A 16,451-nucleotide genomic window follows, 5' to 3' on the forward strand; every position below is an offset into this window, starting at 1 on the left:
ACATGTCTGCAACACTTCTGCCCACATTGTACTCATTGCAATGGCACCACTAGCTGGGGAATGCACTTTTTCAGAGGCTATTATATCTGAAGGGCTAGGAAAGGAGAGTGTGATTTTCTGTACGAGCAGGGTAGCTAGGTCTACAGTATTTTAAGCTGGAAATCTTTTATCATAACTGGCTAAATCCTAATATCCTGAATCGTTAGTATGTTGCTGTAAAAAAAAAGAGCCTAATTGAGAAAGCAAGTATGCCTAAGAGTTGTAGCGCTATGCAACCACTTGGTAAAGCAAACCAATAATTTATCAGGAACACTGCTAAAGTTTGTGTAGATTATAAAACATCAAAAAGTATTTGCTCATTTGCAGACTATTTTCTAGGTTTTTTTATTCTTTGATAAGAATGCACACCCACCCTCCACCTCAAAAAATGCAAAAGTAAAAACAAGACTTGAATCTTACAGGGAAATGGACTGCAGGGTGAGGGTTGTTTTACAAAAAATAAAAAGTTCTGCAAATGTAACTACAGGTGACACTCAATTTATGTCCAAGGATAGTGCCTAAAGCCAGAATCGCTATAGTCAAAACACATTGGGTTCAGTGGTGGGTAAGCAAGTGCTTTTTAAACCAGAGGCATTTTCCTGTTTAAACTCTGGGTGGCATTTAATCCACCTTACGCAGTATTGAATCTCAAGCACCTCATCCTCGTTCCCTGGACGCCTCCTCAGGATAGGCTGGCTAATGGATCGACTATCTAGTTTAGCTGAGAGGCAACCATCTTGAGTAAGGGCAAGTTCCGGCTTCGGCGCCGCTTACAGGCAAATAGGGCGGGGCAAGACGGGAGGGGCAAGAAAACGGCAAGCTATCAAGTCTCGCGAGGCTTGATTCACAGCGGCCCCGCCCTCTGAGAGACGCTGGGTCTCTGCAAAGCCCCCGCAGCTCCCGTGTGATCCTGCAAGTGCCCGTGTTTGGGAAGGGAAGCAGGCTCGCTCGCCTCCGAGGCTTTCCTCTGGCCGCCTGAAGCCATGGGGGTAAGCGAAAGCTTCACCTGTGCAAAGACGACGTGAGTTGGGGCTGGGGCTGGGAATGCCTCGAGTACATGAGCTGACACGGTGACTTCTCTTTGCAGAAGATCGGGCTGCAGCTCAAAGCCACTCTGGAAAATATTACAAATCTCAGGCCGGTGGGGGAGGATTTCCGATGGTATCTGAAGGTAGGGCCTTCGACGGCTGTTACCTGTGCACGCTACACACACACACACACACACAAACGCTCCATGCACTTAGTTTGCAGTGACAATTTTTCCTCTATTGCTATTAACGTGCACGTCGATGTTGTTTACTGGCCGAAGGATTTCTTCTTCGTTTATACTGAAGCATTAAAACCGCATTAAATTTAGCAGTGTTAAAAGTGGCAGGAAATGTTATTACATGACTTAAGCCGTCAGTTAGTGGATTTGTTGGTTCTTGGTACATTGTAAGTCTCCGCAGAGTGCCTTTCTCTCCTCATTAACCACAACCAATATCCCATACATCTGGGATTAGGAATAATTTCATTAAATCAGTGGATATTGTTTCGTAGCTTGCCTTGAGCCCCAACACTACAGTTGCTGCTATAGACATTTTTTCCCTAAAATTTGTCACCATTGCATTGTGTACTATGTTCATTTCACTGGTTCTTTTTTGCCATCTTATTGCTCTTTGTTAGCATTTCTGCCATGCAATTGGCAACCTGCATGCTTTCAAATGAATATGCAAGCAATGCACTCTCATGCTACCCCACCACACCTATGGGTCCTGCGCACTTACTGTTGGAAACTCAATGGGACTTGTTTCTGGATAATCATACCTATGATTGTGTGGTCTGATATATAAATATTGTCGTCATGATTATAGTGAAAGTCCACACTAACAGGTTTGGACCAATTTAGGTAGGCTGCAGCAAATGCAGTTGTATGTTTCTGCAATGTAAGGGTGGAACTTCGGTGCTTGTGCACCACAATAGCACATTTCCCTTCTATAATTCATTCTAGGAAGCCTCTCAAATCTGTGAGACTGCTTTTGTGCTATATCTGGGGCTAATTTCCGACCATATGAAAGTTGTTGGTTTAAGTTGTTGTGGTCTTCTTTTTCATGGGAGTGCTACTTCTGCAATTCGTGTCCATTGCATACCTTTGTTTTTGAATCTTAACATCATTATTTTTTGTTTACCTGTTCTGCTGTTGACTCCACTAAGTGCCTCATTGTTTGCATCTGGTTTTCTTTTCTTTTTCAGTTGAAGTGTGGAAACTGTGCTGAGGTTTCAGAAAAATGGCAATATCTGCGATTAATGGTAGGTCTCAGAACTACAACACAAGCATGCTAATTTATCTGTTTGTTGTCTGTGTGACATACACAGATCTATATTTGACTCAAATGATGCTGGAATATGATAAAGTTACTTCTGGATAACTGATTATATATAAATCTTCCTCGGTGGCAAATCAACAAGTCTGAACAAACAGATTCAGCCTGAATCTAGAAGGAGCCCTTGGGAGGTGTGATCTTCATAAATATAAAAAATGTATAATTGTTAGCCATTTATATAAGATGGTTTGTAACACTACAGCTCCACTATAGCAATAGATTTGCATGTGTGCAACAGAGCTTTCTCTTCCTTTCTTGCCCCTCCAGCTTCAGTCTGCTCCAGAGTAGATCTTTGGAGCACACAAGGATGAGGGGAAATAGAAATCCAGCTGTTGCTGTAGAAACCAACTGGCACAGCATTCTATATATCCCATAGCTTATATGTTCAAAAAAATCTCTTGCAAATTAACTGCATCCATGTGGAAGCTTAACATCCCCTCCAACACACAGGGAAATGCACTTTTGTTATATGTACAAGGTGGACTGGAGTTCAAACAAACAAACAAACAAACATCAATGGGTTATTTTTTAGGCATTTTCTCAGGTAATTGCAGATGTTTTAGACTACAGTTCCATCAGCCTTAGCCAACACTTTACAGCATTAGGATTAGCCATTATTGCTGGGGAAAATAACTTTGTTTCCTGATGTCTCTTCTCTAAACTGAATGCCTTGATCTTGATGCCTCCATTTGACATTTTTTTTAGGACAGCCACCCTCTCAAAGGAGGCAGGGGAAGCGCCACAATGGTGCAGAAATGCAAACTGTGCTCCCGAGAAAACTCCATAGGTAAGCCTATTCATGCACCTCCATGCCAAAGGCACAAAGAAGCCAAAGACTTGATTCTCTGCAGGCTGTGGGACCCAGTTAGATTTTCAAAATGGAGGGCAGAATATACTAAATTTGAGGAATATCTTCTAAGAAAATACAATTGGGGGGGGTAATATTCCCCCAAAGCCAGGGACTATTTGGGATCTTTCCAAGCTTTATTCCAAGCTAGAACAAGTGGCATTCCATTTTGGCTAACCTTATACGGATTTTCACTTCTGTTGTGTAGTGTCACTATTAAAATCATCCTTACCATGCCATCTCTGCCTCCAGCATTGCTGGTTCCATTTGCTTTATGCTGTATTTGAGCCTACTTGTCTATTCTTCCCTTGTTCCTATTTTTGAATGCACCTCTATTCCGCCTCGCTCCTCACCCCCTTTCAAGTGGACTTCTATTATTATCAACATTTTCTCACAGACATTGCAGTATTGCCATGCTACAGGCACAATTGTATGACATCCAAGGGGCAAAGGGGAAGTAGGTAAGAAATGCTGTCTCATAAGGACACCATGTGCAGCCTGTGGAAAACAGCCAGACCCAGTTTGTGTCATTCCCATCCACACACATTTTTTTTGTACCCTGACAAGCTAAAGTCCCATGAAGTTTGCCTAGTTCTGACAGGCAGCCATGTTAAGGGGCGCTGGGCATGCCAGCAGTGATGTTTGCAGTACAGATAGTAAATGCTCAGTTAAATGCTGAATGAGCGTGTAATTGGAACTGACAATAAACAGCAAATGACTGCAAGGCCCAAGTGACTAAGTACTGCACAGCTAGACAGGACTTAACTGTTTGGCATAATAATGCTCAGCATTAGTTCCAGTGCAGGTCTTTTTGTGCAATTCTATATATGTCTACTCAGAAGTGAGTTCCATAGGGCTTGCTCCTAGGTAAGTATGTATAGGATTGCAGCCTTTACCCCCGTGTATTCGTTCACATTCTATTTTTGAATGGGCCAAATGTGAAGTAGCTAAGCGGATTTGTTTGTTTTTATGTGTATACAGTGGTACCTTGGTTTACTAACTTAATCCGTTCCGGAAGTCTGTTCCTAAACCAAAGCGTTCTTTTTTTTTTTTATATAATAATTTTATTGCATTTTTCCAAATTACAAATAAAACAGAAGGAAAAATAGAACAAAAGAAAAGAAAAGAAAAAAGAACAAAAGATTCCATTTCAATAACTTTTTTCCAAATTTCCATTGGACTTCCCCACATCCCCCGGATAATGCATTCTTGATAATAAAATCATCAGCAAATTATACCCTTATTTCATGTATTTCTTTATATTTTCAATTGCAATTTAAGTTTAAATCTCTTATTCTCCATTTACTCTAAAAATATAACCTAATATCGTTTTAACCCATTTAAACTTTGGTTCTTTCACAAATATTAACAATTTCATAGATAATTAAATTTCGTTGCTGGGGCTAGCGTTCTGAATCATACGTCATCTTATGTTTCATACAACTTATAATACTTTTGCAAATAGTCTTTAAATTTTTTCCAGTCCTCCTCCATTGCCTCTTCTCCCAGGTCCCGGATTCTTGCAGTCATCTCAGCCAGTTCCATATAGTTCATCAGTTGCGTCTGCCACTCCTCCAGTGTGGGCAAATCTTGGGTCTTCCAGTATTTGGCGATAAGGATTCTTGCTGCAGTTGTAGCATACATAAAGAAAGTTCTGTCCTTTTTTAACACCTTCTGGCCGACAATGCCCAGAAGAAAGGCCTCTGGTTTCTTGGGAAAGGTGTACTTAAACACCTTCTTTAACTCATTATAGATCATTTCCCAAAAGGCCTTCAATCTTGGGCACGTCCACCAGAGGTGAAAGAATGTCCCTTCAGCCTCCTTGCATTTCCAACATTTATTGTCAGACAAATGGTATATCTTAGCAAGTTTGACTGGGGTCATGTACCACCTGTACACCATTTTCATAATATTTTCTTTCAAGGCATTACATGCCGTGAACTTCATACCGGTGGTCCATAACTTTTCCCAGTCTTCTGACATGATGTTATAACCAATGTCTTGAGCCCATTTTATCATGGCTGATTTAACTGTTTCATCCTGAGTGTTCCATTTAAGCAGCAAGTTGTACATTCTCGATATTACCTTGGTCTTTGGTTCTAACAGCTCTGTCTCAAGTTTCGATTTTTCCACCTGAAATCCTATTTTTTTGTCTTGCTTAAAAATCTCATTGATTTGGGCATAGTGTAACCAATTTTGCACCTTATCTTTTAGTTTTTCAAAGCTCTGCAATCTCCAATTACCTCCAATATTCTCTATTATTTCCCAATATTTCGGCCAGTATGCCTCCATATTGGATGTTTTCCGAGCTTTGGCCTCTATTGGTGAGATCCACCTCGGAGTTTTACTTTCCAATAAGTCTTTGTATTTTTTCCAGACCATGTAAATTGCTTTCCTGACAATATGGTTTTTGAACATTCCATGTGTTTTCCCCTTGTCATACCACAAATACGCATGCCAACCTAGCGAATTGTTAAAGCCTTCCAGATCTAGGACATCAGTGTTTTCCAATAAAATCCAATCTTTCATCCAGCAGAAGGCCGCAGCTTCGTAATATAACCTTAAGTCCGGCAGGGCAAACCCCCCTCTCTCCTTTGCATCAGTTAATATTTTAAACTTTATTCGGGGCTTTTTGCCCTGCCAGACAAATTTAGAAATGTCCTTCTGCCACTTTCCAAAACAATCCACTCTGTCCACGATCTGCAAGGCCTGGAACAAAAACAACATTTTTGGCAAAACGTTCATTTTTATAGCTGCAATTCGGCCTAACAAGGATAATTTCAATCTTGACCAAATTTCTAAATCTTTTTTAACTTCTGACCAACATTTTTCATAGTTATCTTTAAATAGATTCAAATTCTTAGAAGACAGATTAACCCCCAGGTATTTCACTTTTTTAACAATGTTTAGTTCTGTTTCCTTCTGAAACTCCTCTGTTTCAGTAACCGTCAGGTTTTTCCCTAACACCTTAGTTTTTTGTTTGTTCAGCTTAAAACCCGCCACCCGACCAAATTTCTGAATCAATTCCAAAACTCTTTTTGTACTAGGTTCTGGCTCCTGTAATGTTAAAACCAAGTCATCTGCAAATGCTTTCAGTTTATATTGTTTCGCTCCGACCCGTATTCCTTGTACCTGCCGATCCTCCCTTATCATGTTCAGCAGAACCTCCAGGACTGAGATAAACAACAGAGGGGATAGGGGGCACCCTTGGCGTGTTCCTTTTTCAATATGAAGTTCTTCTGTCACCACATTGTTCACTATCAACTTGGCTTTTTGTTCAGAATAGATTGCCTCTATTCCGTTCTCAAACCCCCTTCCCACTCCCATCCCTTCCAGGTTTTTCTTCATAAATTTCCAAGAAATGTTATCAAAGGCCTTCTCTGCGTCGATAAAGATTAACACCGCTTTGGTGTTAATATTTGTTTGTAAAAGTTCCAAAATATCGATGATGTTCCTGGTATTATCATACAAATGTCTACCTGGGAGAAAGCCTGCTTGGTCCTTATGAATTACTTCATTTGATACTTTTTTAAATCTGTTAGCCAAAACGTCCGCAAATATTTTGTAATCCACATTTAGGAGTGAGATGGGGCGATAGTTCTTAAGTTGAGTCTTTTCAGTTTCTACTTTGGGTATCAATGTGATGAATGCTTCTTTCCACGTATCTGGTGTCCTCCCTCCCCCCATAATCTGGTTACAAACCTCCATTAATGGTTGTATCAAATAGTCTTTTAAAGTCCTATAATATTTGGAGGTAAGTCCATCAGGGCCCGGAGATTTGCCTAGTTGCATATTCTGAATGGCATCCTCGATTTCCTGTAGTGTTATTTTACAATTCAAGATTGATCTCTTCTCTTGAGATAATTTTGGAAGGCCATTATCTTTCAAGAATTGTTCTATCTCCATTGCTTCCTCAGGTTCTTGTGTATACAATTTTTTAAAATATTTCTGGAAACACTTTCTAATTTCTCCTGGTTTCTGAAAATTTTTCCCTTCAACTTCTAGGTTGGTGACATAATTTAATTTTTGTCTCTTTTTCAACTGCCAAGCAAGTAGTTTCCCACATTTATTTGCAGATTCAAAGGATCTTTGTTTCATTTGTTTGATTTTCCATTCCACTTCTTGGTTAATCAATTTCGCATATTGTGACTGGTGAAATTTTATTTCTCTTAAAGTCTCTTTTGATTTTGGATTCACTCTTAATTTTTTCTCCCCATCACTTATCTTCTCCAAAATCTTGTCTTTTTTACTATTCCAAAGTTTTTTCTTGATTGTATTCTGTTGTATCAGGAACCCTCTCATAACAGCTTTGCTTGCGTCCCAGATAATTCTTTTTTCCACTGAGGTATTCAAGTTGATTTCAAAATAGTCCTTTAAAGTTTTTTGGGCCTTCTTTACAATCTCTTGATCTCTTAACAGGTTGTCATTCATTTTCCATCTGAAGGAATCGGCAGTAGTAAATCTCATTTCCATTTTCAAAGCGTTATGGTCGGAGCAAGTCTTTGGGCAGATTTCTATTTTTGTAGTCTTAGGTGCCAGCCCTCTAGTTGCCCAGATTTGGTCGATTCTTGTCCATGACAGGTGGGCCTCAGAAAAGAAAGTTCCTTCTTTACCTAGGGGGTTTCTCGTCCTCCATAAATCAATTAAATCCATATTGTCAGTTAGTTCAAAAAAAGTTTTTGGTAGTCTTCCATCTTTAGTCAGATTCTGATTCTGTGACTTATCCATCAAAGTAGAGACAACCCCATTCATATCTCCCATCATAATGATGTTGGAGTAGTCCAGATAGTCCAGTAGTGTCTCATGCAGCTTCTTATAAAATTCTGATTTCCCCTCATTTGGTGCATAGATTCCTAATATCAAAACTTTTTCTCCTTGGGTCGAAATTTCAATAGCCAGGATTCTTCCTTGTTCATCTTTAAACAAAAATTTTGGTGATAAATTCTCTTTAGCGTAGATCACCACGCCTCTCTTCTTAACTCTGTCTGATGAAATAAATTCTTGGCCTAATCTTTTGTTTATTAACACCTTCCTATGTGACCTGGTCACATGAGTTTCTTGCAAGCAAATTATGTCCAAGTTCTCTTTCTTTAATATATGAAAAATCCTTTTACGTTTTTCTGGGGAATTCGCGCCATTAATGTTCCAACTGTAAAGCTGCAGAGACATCCTGTATCAATCTGTTGTTACTCTTATTGGGTGTCTTCTTTTTTGTCCAAATCCGAGGGTGGTGGTTCTTTTCCTAGCACTGGTGGTGGCCAAATAGCTGCCACTCCTTTCTGCAGGTCTTCTCCGTGGTCGTGTAGGAACTTCTGGCTATCCTCTTTCGTTTTGATCTTTATCTTCTTTCCTTTGTATTTGAACGAAAGACCCTGTGGAAACTCCCACCTGTAAGGTATTCCGTTGCCTCTCAAAAGTCCAGTTAGGTCGGTGTAGTTAGCTCTTAGATCCAGTAAATGTTTAGGTATGTCCTTGTAAATTTGTGCTCTTCTGTCCTGGATCTCAAGTGCTTTATTAAAATGTAGGTCAAGTAGCTTGTCTCTCTCCTGCTTGGTCCTTAAGATAATCAAACAGTCTCTAGGTCTGTCCTTCCCAGCCGCCCTTCCCAATCTAAATGCAGTTGTTATTTTAAAGTCTGTATCTTCGTTTATACCCCAGAATTTAGAAAATTCTGCTGTCAAAAAGCCAGTTAAATCCTCTTTCTCAATCTCTGGGATAAAGCGTAATCTCAAATTATTTTCCTTGTTTCGCAGTTCCACCAAGGACAGGTAGGCCTGCTGGTCAGTAATATGTTTATGGAGTGGCCTTACCTCTCCTTTCAGTTCCTCTACTTCTTTAGTTACTGCTTCTACTTTCTCATTCGCAGCCTCGGCCAGTTTTCGATTTTCCGATACAACGTCCTTTAGGTTTCCAATATCTTGTGAATGCTTAGCTACCTGTTCAGAAAGTTTGTTGATTGAAGATGTAGCTAAGTCAATTTTTGCAGTCTGATCATCCACTTTTTTGTTCAAAATTGCAAATTGTTGTAGCATTTCCTCTAGAAGAATGTTGGATCCCCCAGCTGCCATATCTTCTTCACTTGTTAATTGTTCTAATTCTTCAGCTGGGGTTGTTGGTAATGATACAGCCTGTAGTACCGCAGGGACTGAAGATCTACGGCCCTGGGAAACCAAAGTTGTTTGTACCAATTTGCCTTTCCCTGCTTTCGACGCAGCTCTTGTTTTTGGTTTGCCACTCATTCCACTCTCATTCCACACCTGTCTTTGGATTCAAGGTCAAGCTGTCAAAAGTTCCATGGGAAAGACAGGCCCCAGGATGAGTCACCAAGCCACAGAGAGACAAAACAAAGTCAGTTCTCAGGAAATTGTAAATCCCAAACTCCACTAGAGGGAGTATAATTCAGTTCATGAAAGAAGAAACAAAGTTTCAGTCGCCATTAAAGTTCCTACAATTAGTCAAGTTAATAAATATCTTTAGAGAAGAACTTTTCCTTCTTGCAGAGCCCTCTCAATTTTGCCACAATAGTTTCTTAAGAGGTGCAAAATACAGTTGCTTAATTGTATCCACCGGTAGGCATCTGTTTCAACTTTGTAAATGTATCCGCAACACAACTTTTACCCGCTGCAAGTCCAGGGCTAGGGATTTTCAAGTCTTTAAAGTTTTGAAAATTTTAGCAGAGAAGAAACCCCAATTGAAATAAACACAGTCACAGAAAAATAGAAATAACTTGCCTTTCCCTTCAATTTCACAGCTTCTCCAGACGTATGGTATCTCTCTTTTTAAAACCTTTTTCTACTGCTTCCAGCTTGTCAGTTTCTTTGCCTTTAATCATTAAGCACCTCCGGGAGACGGACTTCCTTTTTCTCGTCTCCCGCTTTCAGCCGAATTCACAATTTGTAATCCAATCTCGAATAAATCCTACTCACGAGTAGTTGATTTGTAATCCAATGTAAAGGAAGAAAGGTCGGCGCTCATCGGTAACAGCCGCGCGGCTTCACTCCCGCAGAAAGAGCGATGAATCCACAGCACCGCTTCCCCTCCGCGCTTCCGGAGCCCCTTACGGGGTCCCTTCTTCGTTTTGGGGGTCGCTCTCGGTGCCCGCCGGATCCCACGGCCACGAGCTCGCTCTGCTCGTGGTTTAACTTAATGGGTCGTCGCTTCGCCGTAGCAAACGACCCTTTTCTGCGGAGCCCCTCTCTGCAGCGCAAAGAGGACCGCCATTACCCGTTTCGCGCCGCCTCCGGAAGTCCTAAACCAAAGCGTTCTTAAACCAAGGCATGCTTTCCCATAGCAGTGGGGGACTCAATTTACAAACGGAACACACTCAACAGGAAGCAGAACATGTTCTGCTTCCAAGGCAAAGTTCACAAACTGAAACAACTACGTATGGGTTTGCAGCTTTCTTAATTGTTGTTCATAAACTAAGCTGTTCTTAAACCAAGCTACCACTGTGTGTGTGTGTGTGTGTGTGTGTATTCCAATGATTTTATTTCCCATTTACACTAAGATTTACAAGCATCCTGCCAAACTGTTGCCATTTTTTTCCTCCCTTAGGAAGCTTGCCATTCTTGGAAAGGGAGAGCCAACAGAACAAACCAATTGTCTCTCCCCCGATGCCAGGCTAGAAAGTGGTGGTGGATTGAGCAGAGGAGCCCCTCCACTCTGCTTTACTAGCTAAAAAAACTTCAATAGTTACAGGGTATGTGGGCATCCTCACTGGCAGGAGGGGGAATTAGGATCACACTGTAGATGGCTCAGGTTGCAGTCTTAAACTCGCTTTCCAGAATTCGGTAGAACTTACTTGGTTAGGAGTGCACAGCTACACGTCATCTACTTTTTCTCCTTTCCTGGATTTATAAGTGGAGACACCTGGTTTTCAAAACTGGTTGATACCAAAGGAAATGATGCACACAATGTGATTTCCACTGTTCTTTCATAGATGTGCTTCATTGCTATGTATTTTCCACTTCTTTCAGATATCTTAAGTCATACAATGAAGCCTTACAATGTAAGTTTTGTTGTATTTTTGTTATTGTGGATGTGGTATACTGGTCTTATTGGGCTTGATCCACACAGCCACAGTTTTGAATGACTCTCTGCATGTGGCTAGTACTATAAATGGGAGATAAACACAAGTACCTGGATTTACATATGGGTATACATTCATCTTTGCATTATGATTCCCCATTGTAAGCCTCCCTGACAATTTTGTTGGAGCTCAGCCTATAGAGAACCAAGCAAATTATGATGGATACTAATTATTCATATTGTGTTGATACTCTGTCTGCACATGGAAAGCTGAGTGGCGGATGTGTTCTTGTTTTCCATGTGTAGTGAGATCCCCTTAGAGTTGTACATGCGGAACAATCCTGCAGTGTGAGGAAGACAATTGGGCAGATTAATTTAGTCTTCAATCCTAGAAACACTTACCTGGAAATAAGTTTTATTGAATTTGGAACTTACTTTTGAGTGGCTATGCCTGGAATTGCATTGTAGGTGATTCAATCACAGGACCTTCCCAAATGTTTGTATTTTTGCCACTCTAGGATAGAGAGGGGATATATTTGTGCTGCTTTACATGAAAGCATTATTTGGGCATGCAGAACCCTACAGAAATGTAGTGATACATTCTGAGGATATTTCAAATCCATTGGATAGGAAGATGTAACCTATTCTTATTAATTTGTCCTACTCAATGCATGCTTGATTCAACAGATATTTAATTGTTGATTATTTCGCTACAGCCTGTAGCTTAAAATGAGCTTCAGTGTTCAAGGTAGAATGTATATTTTCTTTTACCTTTTTGAGTAACACTTGAATGTTTGCTTTTCTCCTTTTCCTTGGAGATTGAAACTATTCATGAAGACCAACAAAAGTTCCTGAGTAACTTATTAGTGTTAGAATCATTGCATTATTTTGTATCTTTATGGGATATGATAACTTTGGAAATTTGTGTTCTGCCAATTTTTTCTCCTCTGATGTTACTTTGGCTTCATCCTAGGCTGAAGACAATGAGACATTTAAGACCATAGTGGAGTTTGAGTGCCGTGGCCTTGAACCAGTGGACTTTCAACCACAGGCAAGTTCTCATGAATGTTCTGCTGAGCATGAACCCTAAATTATAATTTAACTTGCTTCTCAGTAAATAGTCCCTTTGGGACCTAGTAACACAACCAGGAGGCAAGAGACAGATGGTGATTTCCTAGACATGTATTTCTTGATAAAGTGATATGTGCAATAGGTACATTTACAAGCTTGGGTAGGATTCCACCAACAGTGGAAGTTCACGCAAGGACTTCTGCTAGTGCAACAGGACTCCCCGCCAATGGAGAGGGTTGGGAAATCCCCGGAACAGAGTGGAGCGGGGGAAGGAGAGGGCAGATTGTTCAGTTAGACAAGCATAAATGCTTCTGCTGATGGAGCAAACTGCTTAGTGCTTCCTTGAATTTCTCCCAGTACAGTATATTCTGAAAATCCTGAAATTATGCGGCACCCAAAATCCTACAAATTTTCAGCACACAGCAGGTGGTAGGAAATTCTGAGGCTGGATAAGGGAGAATCAGCACAGGAGACTCCACATGTTCATATAGATATAAGTTCTAGTTTTATATCTGCACAGGCCACAAACCTTGCAGGGTCAGTGGCCCTGAATTTTTTCCTATTGTCCAAAGGCAGCCTGCTTTAAAAAATGGATGAAGCACTGTATATTTGCAGAAGGAGGTGGGGTAGTCATTCTATTAGCATCTACCAGGAAACAAGGAGTATAGGTATTGGGAATTATACATTGTACAGTGGTGCCTCGCAAGACGAAATTAATCCATTCCGCGAGTCTCTTTGTCTTGCGGTTTTTTCGTCTTGCGAAGCACGGCTATTAGCGGCTTAGCGGCTATTAACGGCTTAGCGGCTTTCAGAAAAAGGAAACAAACTCGCAAGATGTTTCGTCCCGCGAAGCAAGCCCATAGGGAAATTCGTCTTGCAGAACGACTCAAAAAAACGGAAAACTCTTTCGTCTTGCGCGTTTTTCGTCTTGCGAGGCATTTGTCTTGCGAGGTACCACTGTATTATTTACACTGATCATTGCTGTTTCCTCTGTAATATGTCTGAATGCTGCTTGTTCCTTTAACAGCCAGCAGGGGGCAGCTGGCCCATTCGAGACACTCTAGCAAAAATTTCAGTTCTCTACTAAACAAAATACTGTGTTTGGATCTCTTTATAAAATCTTACATAATACAAAGACTTAAGATTTCTTGTAGCACAGAGCATCTTTGCGCAATAAACACCCAAGTTGTGCTGCAGTAAATCTAAAAAAAATTCCTTCCAGTAGCACCTTAAAGACCAACTTAGTTAGTTCTTGGTATGAGCTTTCGTGTGCATGCACACTTCTTCAGATACACACTGAAGATTTACTGCAGTAAATCTGTTAGGGCTGAATCCAGTGCTAGGCATAGATGTAGACTAAGTTAGGTTCATCGTTGTCAGGATGAGCAAAACTTAGTTGGATGTGGGATTTAGACTTCAAGGTGCCACAAGAGTCTACTTTTTGTTGCAACAGATCAACAGGTAGCCTTCCAGAGTTTCAGCATGGAGTGTTTTCCCTAGCATTCCCTAGACATGCCAGGAAAAAAATAGTAGTAGTAGTAGTAGTAGTAGTAGTAATTAATAAATAAAATTTATTATTTATACCCCGCCCATCTGGCTGAACTTCCCCAGCCACTCTAGGTGGCTCCCAATTGAGTGTTAAAAACAATACAGCATTAAGTATTAAAAGCGTCCCTAAACAGGGCTGCCTTCAGATGTCTTTTAAAGATAGGATAGCTGCTTATATCCTTCACATCTGAAGGGAGGGTGTTCCACAGGGTGGGTGCTACTACCAAGAAGCCCCTCTGTCTGGTTCCCTGTAACCTCACTTCTCGCAATGAGGGAACCGCCAGAAGGCCCTCGGTGCTGGATCTCAGTGTCCGGGCTGAACGATGGGGGTGGAGACACTCCTTCAGGTATACTGGACCAAGGCTGTTTAGGGCTTTAAAGGTCAGCACCAACACTTTGAATCGTGCTCGGAAATGTACTGGGAGCCAATGCAGATCTCTCAGGACCGGTGTTATGTGGTCCCGGCGGCCACTCCCAGTCACCAGTCTAGCTGCCGCATTCTGGATTAATTGCAGTTTCCGGGTCACCTTCAAAGGTAGCCCCACGTAGAGCGCATTGCAGTAGTCCAAGCGGGAGATAACTAGAGCATGCACCACTCTGGCGAGACAGTCTGCGGGCAGGTAGGGTCTTAGCCTGCGTACCAGGTGGAGCTGGTACTGCCGCCCTGGACACAGAATTAACCTGCACCTCCATGGACAGATGTGAGTCCAAAATGACTCCCAGGCTGCGCACCTGGTCCTTCAGGGGCTATCTTCATGCAACACAGCTGCTGAACCAATGAGCAATGTTCCTTCCCATGGATGGCATCTCAGCTGTGTTTCCAAGAATTCAGATCTGGTGCAGGAATGTATAGTTCTATATAGATCTATATAGTTATGTATAGATCTCCTTTATCACACAGGAGAGTTCCTTTGTTGCTTCTTTCCACCTGTATTGTTCCCTATAAGGCTGTGTTCTAAAGAGATTTCTCTGTTTATAGGCTGGGTTTTCTGCAGAAGGCGCAGAATCTGGCACACGTTTTGATGACATCAACTTGTTGGAAAAGGTACTGTCTCTGAAAAAAAAACCTCTTATTAAAATAACCTCACTTGCCCCTCTGCTCACCCAAACAGACTTTTCAAACTTTTTACGTTTGAAAAGTTAGCCCCGCATCCTTATATTAAATGTATCCACCACTATAAAATTTTTGGGACCAGAAGAGATTATCCTGCTTGCTTAGTGCTAAACAGGAGAGGGCTGTCAAGTAAAGGCAGGATCCCTTTGAATCTAGCCTCTCATCTGACAGGTTCTAGGTGGCAATCTTTCTTCTTTGGGCTTTGTGGTTCTCGATATTCCTTTTACCTTCTTGCAGCCAAACTAGATGTAATGTTAACGGAAATAAAGGGCATATATTAATTACAGAAATAGCAGCTGGAATGATACCAGGGCAGTCTCAAGATTTCTGGCAAGGGGTGTGTGAGCTCTTTCTCAATCACAATATCAGCAAGAATACCATTCTAACACTGCTATTTATGTACCAAAGAAAGCTCCCATGGGAGCAGCATGAGAAGCTGTGGTAGTATAATGTAGGGACAGGTGCAGCCCTGGAGTATTTAATATATGCAAAAATACAAGTCCCGGGAATACAAATTCAGATTGACTTCACTGTTGTTCTCTGTAGTGTTAGATGGTGTCAGATAAACTCTTGGAAAACTCAGGCCAGCAAATCTTCACTCAGCAGTGAGCAGCAGTGTCTGGATCAGCTCCATTTCTTGGCACAAAGATCAGTCTGTCTGGTGACCCACCAATAGCTCAATCAATTTAATCCTTTCAACCAGGGGAGATGGCAAGTCTGTTTATTAGTAAGACTGTGGTTTTCACACACAGAAAATCTGATTCCTTATGCTAAAGATGTTCAACTTGGAAGCTAATTTTTTAAAAAAATACTAGGGTTGCAAGGAAGTTCATAATGTGCCTAGAATTCAGGCTGGACTCCTAAGCAGAGAATTCTAAAATTGTAATGTGTATTTAACTCCACAGGACTGGAATGACTACGATGAAAAAATAAAGGAATCTGTTGGCATCTATGAAGTGACACATAGGTTTGTCAAATGTTGAAGCTTTTGTTTTGTGTGGGATCATTTTCTACGTGGCCATGTTTAAATTGTGTTTACAGAACCTAGAATAAAAGTCTTATACTTTCTGCAGGATTTATTTTTCAACACTTGTGGGCTTAGCTTTTTTATTATACCAAACGCTAAAGAATAAATGCAAATAAGAATATTTATGCAGAAAAATATACTAGTTTTAAATCATGCTTACAGTTAGGTTAATGCTGGGATTGCCTCTTCAAAGAATTTGATTAACGTTTACTCATGTAAGGCCCAAGAGCTTTCATAGGAGGGTGGGAAAGATACTCGCTCACCTATTGTAATAACTATTATTGCCATTAAAGTTATTGGCTTCTCTCACATTTATGTATAATTGCAAGTGCCTTATACCTAGAAATGTAATGTGAAATCTTAAGAAGCTATTGGATATATCTAATTAGATTTCCAAGGTTAGCTAACTAAACA

The 16,451-nt window shown here is 40.8% G+C and overlaps 1 protein-coding gene across 3 annotated transcripts; it reads left to right on the top strand.

The window, feature by feature from the left end:
* Positions 1-817: 817 nt before the first annotated feature.
* CZIB (CXXC motif containing zinc binding protein) lies at positions 818-16,097 on the top strand. Of its 3 annotated transcripts, XM_082225721.1 has the most exons (8): positions 822-1,028; positions 1,127-1,210; positions 2,272-2,328; positions 3,108-3,189; positions 11,226-11,257; positions 12,251-12,328; positions 14,876-14,941; positions 15,916-16,097. In XM_082225721.1, exons 1-8 carry the CDS (start codon positions 1,023-1,025, stop codon positions 15,991-15,993), a joined length of 483 nt encoding a protein of 160 aa, XP_082081847.1. In that variant the 5' UTR covers positions 822-1,022; the 3' UTR covers positions 15,994-16,097. The 3 variants fall into 3 exon arrangements, with proteins under 3 accessions (XP_082081848.1, XP_082081847.1, XP_082081849.1); XM_082225722.1 differs by lacking the exon at positions 1,127-1,210 and having other exon boundaries at positions 818-1,028; XM_082225723.1 differs by lacking the exon at positions 1,127-1,210 and having other exon boundaries at positions 822-1,060.
* Positions 16,098-16,451: the final 354 nt, after the last annotated feature.

Source organism: Podarcis vaucheri (assembly GCF_965113315.1).
Source record: "Podarcis vaucheri genome assembly, chromosome: 6".
NCBI classification, from domain to species: Eukaryota; Metazoa; Chordata; class Lepidosauria; order Squamata; family Lacertidae; genus Podarcis; species Podarcis vaucheri.